We start from the raw sequence: 9,961 nt of genomic DNA on the forward strand, positions 1-9,961 counted from the left end.
TACCTGGCAGTTCCTGACTGGCCAGAGGAATGACAGTTGGGGCCCCGCATACCTGGCAGTTCCTGACTGGCCAGAGGAATGACAGTTGGGGTCACACATACCTGGCAGTTCCTGACTGGCCAGAGGAATGACAGTTGGGGGCCACACATACCTGGCATTTTCCTGACTGGCCAGAGGAATGACAGTTGGGGCCACACATACCTGGCATTTTCCTGACTGGCCAGAGGAATGACAGTTGGGGCCCCAGATACCTGGCAGGTATGTCCATCCTGGGTGGTCTTCTCGTACGGTGGGATTATGATCTGGATTTGGTTCTAGGGAATTGACTTGTTTGTAAATATCATGAAAACACTTCTCTAGAAGAATTATTTTTGTCACACCAACATTTCTATACGGCAAAGAAAAACAAAAGAGCCGCGATTCACAAAATAGATTTATTTGTTATCTGAAAATATTTCCTCCCTCTCTCTCCTCGAGCGGTGGAAGGGGGAGGGGATCCAGGAGAGAACGTTTAAAGTGCATTCATAAATGTATGGAAACTCCAGCCCCACCATCAGGGGCCGGTCAGCTGCCCTCGGGGGCCCTTCTGAATGTTTCTTTTTTTATTTTTTTTCTCTCAAAGCCTCTTCAAGTTCAGTGCGGAAGGAAAGGTTCTTCAAGGTTGGGAAGGTCTTGGATTACCGGGAATGAAGCTTTGGTGACCTCGAGAACCTCCAACCATCTCCGAGAATTACAGCAGAAGAAGACCAATGAGAGTCCCGGCTGCCCGGCTGGCATCATGGGTCAGTCCTTGGCTACCGCCCTTTCTTTTGGTTTCGGAAGTGGCAACCATCCTTGCTCTTCTGAAGGATATCTCCACATCTTTCAGGACTCCGACCTTTACCACTTGGGCAGACTCTGCAACGACGGCCACAAGATACGGCAACACCCGCCTGACTCCTAGAACCTACAGGAGCCGCCTCGCTCCACCGCGGCTCGGTGCAGGCGGATGTAAGCAGCAAGTCTTGTTTGGTGGCCTGAGAGTCCTTGAATCGGTAATCTGCACACCCATGCTTCTGTGACCACTTACAGTCAGTCCTTGGCATCCGCACCTACTGCTGGCACCTGTTTAAGGGCTTGTAAGAGGGCCGAGGAGTCCATGGTGGGTATGGATGTTGGCGAGTGAACCTGTGGCATGCGGTCCTGGTTCAGCAAATTGGGATACAGCATTGGCATAGAGCCGGGGTACCAGCATTTTTCCAGCATTGGCAAATAGGCTGAGGCAGAGGGGGGTATAAAATAAAAGGGAAGGCAAAAAGGTGGGTGATTTGGGTAAGGGCCCATCACAGAGAGGTCGCTGTTGTCGAACCCGGCCTCGTCCTCCATCACCTCCATCCTTGGCCTCTTTTTTGGACTCTCTTCATGTTCTTGTTTTATAAGCCTATCCAGAGCCATGGGGGTGGTTTTCCCTTCCTTCAGGGCACCTCCCTGTTCCTGAGCTCCCTCTACCTTGTCCGCCTCTCCTCCGTACCCGCTGTCAGTGTCCGTATCCGTACCACTCTGTTCCCCGCAGCTCAGGGGGGCGGCTCGGCAGATTACCGGGACGCAGTTGGCGGCTTGCCCTTTAGGACTGGGCTTCTCGCTGATTTTGGTGGTTTCTGAGGTGCCGTGGCTGAGGTCAGAGGCCACGCGGTGCAGGTGCGCCACAAGCTCACGTTTCTCTCCGCCTTTCAGGAACCTCAGGGCTTCCTCCGCACACAACTGGAACCCGGAACGGAACATTTCCTCCCCAGAAGATCTGTTCCCATCAGAGGAGCAACCTGGAAGAAGAAGAAGGAGGAGCAAATGAGACCATGAACCCCCGACAGGCAATGGGCATTGTAAGACCCTCTACAACAGTGGTCTCCAAACTGCGGGCCCGGGGGCCAGATGTGGCCCTTTACTTACTTTTGGGCACCACTTAATCCACCAATACAAACAACCCCCCCCCCCCCCCCACTGAGACCAGTGAAGGGGCAAAATTCCTCCCAATTACACCAACAATTGGGCAAAATGACTGACACCCATGATGGGGCACTATTCCTCCCACTGACACCAATGATGGGACACAATTTCTCCCAATGACACCAACAATTGGGTCCAATGGCACCAATGATGGGGCACGATTCCTCCCAATGACACCAACAATTAGGTCCAATGACACCAATGATGGGGTGCGATTCCTCCCAATGACACCAACAATTGGGTCCAATGACACCAATGACACCAATAATTGGGACCAATGACACCAATGATGGGGCACGATTCCTTCCAATGACACCAACAATTGGCTCCAATGACACCAATGATGGGGTTCGATTCCTCCCAATGACACCAACAATTGGGTCAAATAACACCAATGATGGGGCACGGTTCCTTCCAATGACACCAACAATTGGCTCCAATGACACCGATGATGGGGTTCGATTCCTCCCAATGACACCAACAATTGGGTCAAATAACACCAATGATGGGGCACGATTCCTCCCAATGACACCAACAATTGGGTCCAATGACACCATTGATGGGGCACGATTCCCCCCATTGACACCAACAATTGGGTCCAATGACACCAATGATGGGGCACGATTCCTTCCAATGACACCAACAATTGGCTGAAATGACACCAATGATGGGGCACAATTCCTTCCACTGAGACCAGTTTATTCCCACTGATGTTGGGACCTTTTCTACTGCCACTGGCCACAATCCAGCCCCCCCCCCCCCCCCAGAGCCCAAGGGACAGTAAACTGGCCCCCTGTGTAAAAAGTTTGGAGACCCCTGTTCTACAACCTCAAGACAAAGTCAATGTAACCAAGAGACCTCCCATATTATAGAACATGGTCTCTGACAGTGTATGCAAAGAAAAAACTTGTATTTTTTTGTTTTGGATATAGAAGTCCTAGACTCTCTGTCCAGTTTTTATTGCACCCAATTTGTCCCAATGACAATCGGGAATGACAGTTACGGAAAACCTAAAATTCTGCTGTTGTCACCGGAACAGGAATAGAAGAAGAATCTTTGAATGGGGACACATGTAGCTGGCCTAGAGGGAATTCCTCCTCCCTTGGAGAGATTTTCACCCACTTCCTGCTGTGTCTCTGGTACAGGAAGTGAGGGCAAATGTCAGCAAAGGGGATACAGACAAAAACCTGACAGGTGCTCTAACCACAACTATAAAAATGGGATTTACAGACTATCAGTGTTCTGAGAACTGAATCTTTATGATGTGTATATAAATGTTGTAAAATATGTAACAAAGTTTAAGAGGAAAGCAGTCAGATCCATAGCTATGGGATGGGGCCCCATAGCAAAATGGTTAAGGGGCCCCTGTCTGTAATCTCCATCTCACAAGCGGTTATTGATACAGAATACTCATGGATGGCACAGGAATTGTAATATCTACATTCCTTTCATCCAAAGGGGTCAGAAATGATTGCTGCCTCCTTATATGGCTGTGTAGATAGCTGGGGGCCCCCTGGGCTTCTGGGCCCCATAGCAGTGCCATGGCCTGCTCTGGATATGGTTACACCTTTGGATGTAGTGATGTGGCCGGAGTGAGTCCTCCGCACACTGACTTTGTAGTAATCAGAAATTTGGGGTATCTACTAACTTAGGGTACAGCTCCAATGTGAGGTTCGCTCCAATTGTAGGATCCATTGAAGTGGACAAGCGCCGGTCCAGCTGCTTTGCAGAGCGCAGCGCCTCTCCTACTGGGCTGCTTTGCAGAGCGCAGCGCCTCTCCTATTGGGCTGCTTTGCACTGCTCTGCAGGAGACCGGAGTTACACGTTAACTACTCAAAAGATGCACAGAGCGGGGTCCAGAGCTTCCGACTGTGCAGAGGACCCATGAAAATAAATGCATTTTCTCCTGCAGATTACTCAGCAATGGCAGCATGAGTGCAGAATGGAAAAAACGAATTCTGTATTGTTTCAATGTGTGATACAAATCACTTCTCTTCTCTGCCAATTTCCTGTCACCCAGATAATGAGAAAATCACCGGCCACTCACCGTTCTGGAGGTTCAGGATCTGCTGCTGCTGCTGCTCTATCAAGTTGGACAAGGACTGGACGTGTTTGAGTGTCAGCTCCAGGACCACGGCTTTCTCCAGATGTCCCAGGGTCTGCAAGAAGGAGAGCAAGAGTTACAGGGATCCGTCTACAGAGATCTACAGAGATTACCCTATAGAGATCTATAGAGATTCCCCTATAGAGATCTACAGAGATTCCCCTATAGAGATCTACAGAGATTCCCCTATAGAGATCTACAGAGATTCCCCTATAGAGATCTACAGAGATTCCCCTATAGAGATCTACAGAGATTCCGCTACAGAGATCTACAGAGATTCCTCTACAGTCAGACAGGTAAAGGAGAGTGAATGACTCAGAGCCATAACTCTTCTCTGATGTAACAATTCCAGGTGACACGGAAACATTGTATATCATATATTATATATTGTATATCATATATTGCACAACACACGGGTCTTTGATGCCCAACTCCACCCAGAAGTTAAAGTTTATTCTGCTTTTATGTCGCCTTCCCCGCATCCTCCCTCATCATCATCCAATATATATATATATTTTATACAATCTTTCCAATTTCATTACATATCTTATTTTATACTCTGTGATGTCATCACCGGGTCTCTGTGCTTCTCTATGTATTTCAGACAGATCATGGCTGGTGGGAGGGGCCGGCAGGGGGCAGATCATGGCTGGTGGGAGGGGCAGGCAGGGGGCAGATCATGGCTGGTGGGAGGGGCCGACAGGGGGCAGATCATGGCTGGTGGGAGGGGCCGGCAGGGGGCAGATCATGGCTGGTGGGAGGGGCCGGCAGGGGGCAGATCATGGCTGGCGGGAGGGGCCGGCAGGGGGCTGTACATAGAAAACATCCCAGCCCCCAGCCTCAGTACTCCTCTCCAAAGCCCTGTGGGGGGGGTTGGAGCAGGGACAGTCAGGCTGGGAAGGAAAGTGCTACATGATGCTGGAGGTCTCCCAGCCAGGAAATGGGGCGGGGCTCTGTCTGACTTGCTACAGTTTGTAAAGCACACTGTGAGAAGCTCACAGTGTGCGGTGAAATCAGAGGAAGGCATTTCAGTCTAGGAGAGGAGCCACTACACCTGTGCAACACTGAAGGGGAGGAGCCCGTACACCTGTGCAAAGCGGAAGGGGGGTAGCTAGTACACTTGTGCAAGACTGAAGGGGAGGGGCCAGTACACCTGTGCAAGACTGAAGGGGAGGAGCCGGTACACATGTGCGAGACTGAAGGGGAGGAGCCGGTACACCTGTGCAAGACTGAAGGGGAGGAGCCGGTACACCTGTGCAAGACTGAAGGGGAGGAGCCAGTACACCTGTACAAGACTGAAGGGGAGGAGCCAGTACACCTGTACAAGACTGAAGGGGAGGAGCCAGTACACCTGTACAAGACTGAAGGGGAGGAGCCAGTACACCTGCTCTGGACTGGCTTCCTGATAGGGACTGCAGTGGACCACTCCAGCACAGTGCGTGTCAGAGTAGTCGCTTGTAGCCACCTCCAATAAAAGGGTGACGACACAGCAGCACATTTGGCAGACAGTTGTCACCCCATAACAGGAAGTGCCTGAATGAGGACCTCCCTGGCGGGATCACCGGGGATTATTTGAATGAAATCTGCACATTTAATAATAATCCCATATGTCACTGCCGGGCTGTTGCGCATATTCAGAACGCTGAGACGCGGTTCTGCCATTTGGGTTGGTAAGGAACGTGCTGATTGGTTGGAACCAGGAATTCTGTTGGGGAGATTTCCTGATATAGAAAATGGTGCACAAATGGCGCAATGGCAGAGTCTCCCATATCCTCGCTGTTTGGTGGCATTGGTCACTTCTACTCTGAAATATTGTGAGCCGTCAGTGGGACCCCCCTGCTGGTGCGCCGCCCTCACAGACTGAATGATGTAACTATTGCTGAGCAAACATTCGGTCACATGGGGCCTTGGGTTTGTTTCCACATTCCCCCCCGTGGTTGTCACATGCATGCAGAGCGTCTCATGGCTGTCACATGAAGCCGGCGCAGAGGCATGTGATGCGACTATTGTGAAAACATTTTAATTTCCGAACGACCGGCGTGGCTTAATCGTTTATCCGGGTGGCATTTGGCCGGCGCCCCTTTTCACTCACCGTGAGTTTGAGGTGCTCCGGCAGCAAGTCCTTCAGCTGCGATATGCATTCATTGATGCGATCTCTGCGCTTCTTCTCGATCAGTCGGTGCGGCAGCTTGTAGGTGTCCTGCGGAAAAAGAAAAGAGCGTTGAGTTTTCCGAGACGGAACACGCTGCCCCCTGGGGGCCAGTCGGCGGCTGTGCACGCAGCCTACATGTGAGAGTACACGTGAGCGGCGGTCTGATCTGTACAGAGCGGAGGGGGCGTGCAGAGGAACGTGCGGAGACTCCACACCACACAGGTACAGAATGTACTCTACACCCAGCGCCCCACAAAATATCGACCAATCAGAAAACTCAACAAGGAAAAGGAATCAAAAGATAAAGTAACTGAGATCCAATATCACAATTACTGAGATCAATAAAATAGACAACGCTACAAACTGATACACCCCTCAGTCCACACCGGGAATGTATAGAGGAAATGTATCCATGAAATATGATTGGATGAGGGGTGCATGTGATAAGATGAGGGGTGTGTGTGATAAGATGAGGGGTGTGTGTGATAAGATGAGGGGTGTGTGTGATAAGATGAGGGGTGCTTGTGAAAAGATGATGGGTGCATGTGATAAGACGAGGGGTACTTGTGATAAGATGAGGGGTACTTGTGATAAAATGAGGGGTGCTTGTGATAAGATGAGGGGTGCATGTGATAAGACAAGGGGTACTTGTGATAAGATGAGGGGTGCTTGTCATAAGATGAGGGGTGCGTGTGATAACACGAGGGGTGTGTGTGATAAGACAAGGGATACTTGTGATAAGATGAGGGGTGCTTGTGATAAGACGAGGAGTGCGTGTGATAAGATGAGGGGTGCGTGTGATAAGACAAGGGGTACTTGTGATAAGATGAGGGGTGCGTGTCATAAGATGAGGGGTGCATGTGATAAGACAAGGGGTACTTGTGATAAGATGAGGGGTGAGTGTGATAAGACAAGGGGTACTTGTGATAAGATGAGGAGTGCTTGTGATAAGACGAGGGGTGCGTGTGATAAGATGAGGGGTGCGTGTGATAAGATGAGGGGTGCGTGTGATAAGACAAGGGGTACTTGTGATAAGATGAGGAGTGCTTGTGATAAGACGAGGGGTGCGTGTGATAAGATGAGGGGTGCATGTGATAAGATGAGGGGTGAGTGTGATAAGATGAGGGGTGAGTGTGATTAGATGAGGGGTGCGTGTGATAAGACAAGGGGTACTTGTGATAAGATGAGGGGTGCGTGTGATAACATGAAGGGTGCATGTGATAAGACAAGGGGTACTTGTGATAAGATGAGGGGTGCTTGTGAAAAGACGAGGGGTGAGTGTGATAAGACGAGGGGTGCGTGTGATAAGATGAGGGGTGCGTGTGATAAGCTGAGGGGTGCGTGTGATAAGACGAGGGGTGCGTGTGATAAGACGAGGGGTGCGTGGAATAAGCTGAGGGGTGCTTGTAGTAAATCAAGCAAAGACAGAATTAGGTTTTGCAGAGCAGTCTACACTTTCTAAATGAAGTTGCCAAGCTGACTTCCCTACATGGATTCCTGGCACAGTTCAGGGACACAAAGCGTGGCGTACCTTGCCGCCGCCGTCGTCGCCACACCTCTTCATTCCTTTGCGGGATTTGAACACCGGGTACAAGTGGGAGAATTCCATCCTGAAAGGAGAGACAACACCGGGTCAGAGGGAGACACAACATTCACCACAACATTCACCACAACATTCACCACAACATTCCCTACAACATTCACCACAACATTCCCTACAACATTCACCACAACATTCCCTACAACATTCACAACATTCACCACAACATTCCCTACAACATTCACCAGCATTTCTAGCGCCTGGCATGGAGGGCGATTATTGTGAACATTTTGTATGCAAAACTTCACACAGCCGCAAACGCAAAATAATTTCCGGCGTGTCAAACGTCTCACACGCCTGTCAATCATCAGGCACCGGATTCTGACGTCTCATAAGGTTGTATTATAAAGGGATTTGCATATTAAATGTTTCTCTTTAAAATAAATATTAATAATACAAAGTAACTTTCATCAAATATTTATATTGTTCAGTGCGGCTTCTATATAATAATATATAACTTCCCGCACAATAGAAATATTTCCAATTCCACGCTTCAATATTATTATTATTTATTACAGGTACTTATATTGCACCATCAATTTACACATATATTGTACATTCACATTATTATCAAATAGAAAACATTTACATTTTAATTATTTAATATTAAACTGAACTTTAAAATATTTACAATGAAATCTTTAATATCCCAATAATAACAATATTCACATTTGTATCGTTACTATTAAAACCGCAATAATAAAATGATTTACATTTATATTTAATATGAAGGAGACCTATCTGGACGGGCACCTCTAGGGTTCTGCTTTGGGGGTGACATATCTGGATGGGCACCCCTGGGGTTCTGCTGTAGGGGAGACTTATCTAAGCGTGCACCACTGGGGTTCTCCTGTGGAGACCTACCTGGACGGGCACCCCCGGGGTTCTGCTTTGGGGGTGACATATCTGAATGGGCACCCTTAGGGTTCAGCTGTAGGGGAGACTTATCTAAGCGGGCACCCCTGGGCTTCTGGACTTATCTGGACGGGCAACCCTGGGGATCTGCTGAAGGGAAGACTTATCTGGACGGGCACCCCTGGGCTTTTGCTTCATAGGAGACCTATCTTCTGGATGGGCACCCCTGGGGATCTGCTGTGGAGGAGAGCTATCTGGATGGGCACCCCTGGGGTTCTGCTGCAGGGGAGACTTATCTAAGCGGGCACCCCTGAGGTTCTCCTGCGGAAACCTATTTGGACGGGCACACCTGGGCTTCTGGATTTATATAGATGGGCACCCCTGGGGATCTGCTGCGGAGGAGAGCTATCTGGATGGGCACCCCTGGGGTTCTGCTGCAGGGGAGATCTATCTGAATTGGCACCCTGGGGTTCTGCTGCAGGGGAGACCTATCTGGATGGGGTTCTGCTTCAGGAGAGACCTATTTAGACGGGCACCCCTGGGGTTCTGCTGCAGGGGAGACCTATCTGGATGGGGTTCTGCTTCAGGAGAGACCTATTTAGACGGGCACCCCTGGGGTTCTGCTGCAGGGGAGACCTATCCGGAGATATCCCTTTATTCTCAGGATGATGTTCTTTAGCATTACAGACACAAGCAGGGAACTTACCCAGACAAGGATCTGTCCAGACAGGGTGGTGGAGGCTGGCTGCTGGAGACTCTGTCCATGCCAAGACGATGAGACTTTAGTTCCTTGCGGGTATCCGGTAGGGTGCTATGTGGTTAGCCAGTAGGGTCCTATGTGGGTATCCGGTAGGGTGCATAGACTGGGGATGCTTTGGAAGAGGTGTCCAGGTGACAGTCCAGGTGTCCGGGCTCTATAGTTGCTGGATGTCAGCTCCTCTCTGCCTTTAGCCAGTTCTGATGGTGTTAGCAGCTCCAGCTTCTAGTTAAATGGGTGGGAGGGGATGTTTTGCACTGGTGGAAGGGGTGGGGGGGAGTGGTGTGTCCCTCCCTGTGACAGCAGCACGCCCAATGCCAAGTGAGCCAGATGCTGTTCCTGTCATATGAAGCTCACGTGCCCTTCAATGCTGCCTGTTCCCAGCTCAGCACTGGGGTGTGGAGAGGACAGGAGGAGGCAGGAGACACATAGTCACGGGGACACCATGAGCCTGCGGGGGGGGGAGGGGGGGGAACCGTCACATTTCAGGAGCATGGGAGGAAGAAATGC

General features: G+C 50.1%; 1 protein-coding gene across 1 annotated transcript; it reads right to left on the minus strand.

Annotated features, from left to right (window-relative positions):
* Window positions 1-420: 420 nt before the first annotated feature.
* LOC143981315 (class E basic helix-loop-helix protein 40-like) lies at window positions 421-9,688 on the minus strand. The gene is made up of 5 exons (XM_077479112.1): window positions 9,401-9,688; window positions 7,771-7,849; window positions 6,180-6,287; window positions 4,031-4,142; window positions 421-1,799 (listed from the first exon to the last, which is right to left on the minus strand). Exons 1-5 carry the CDS (start codon window positions 9,457-9,459, stop codon window positions 1,072-1,074), a joined length of 1,086 nt encoding a protein of 361 aa, XP_077335238.1. The 5' UTR covers window positions 9,460-9,688; the 3' UTR covers window positions 421-1,071.
* Window positions 9,689-9,961: the final 273 nt, after the last annotated feature.

The sequence above is a fragment of the Lithobates pipiens genome, unplaced genomic scaffold, assembly GCF_037356315.1.
Source record: "Lithobates pipiens isolate NorthernLeopardFrog02 unplaced genomic scaffold, aLitPip1_a1.2 Scaffold_138, whole genome shotgun sequence".
NCBI classification, from domain to species: domain Eukaryota; kingdom Metazoa; phylum Chordata; class Amphibia; order Anura; family Ranidae; genus Lithobates; species Lithobates pipiens.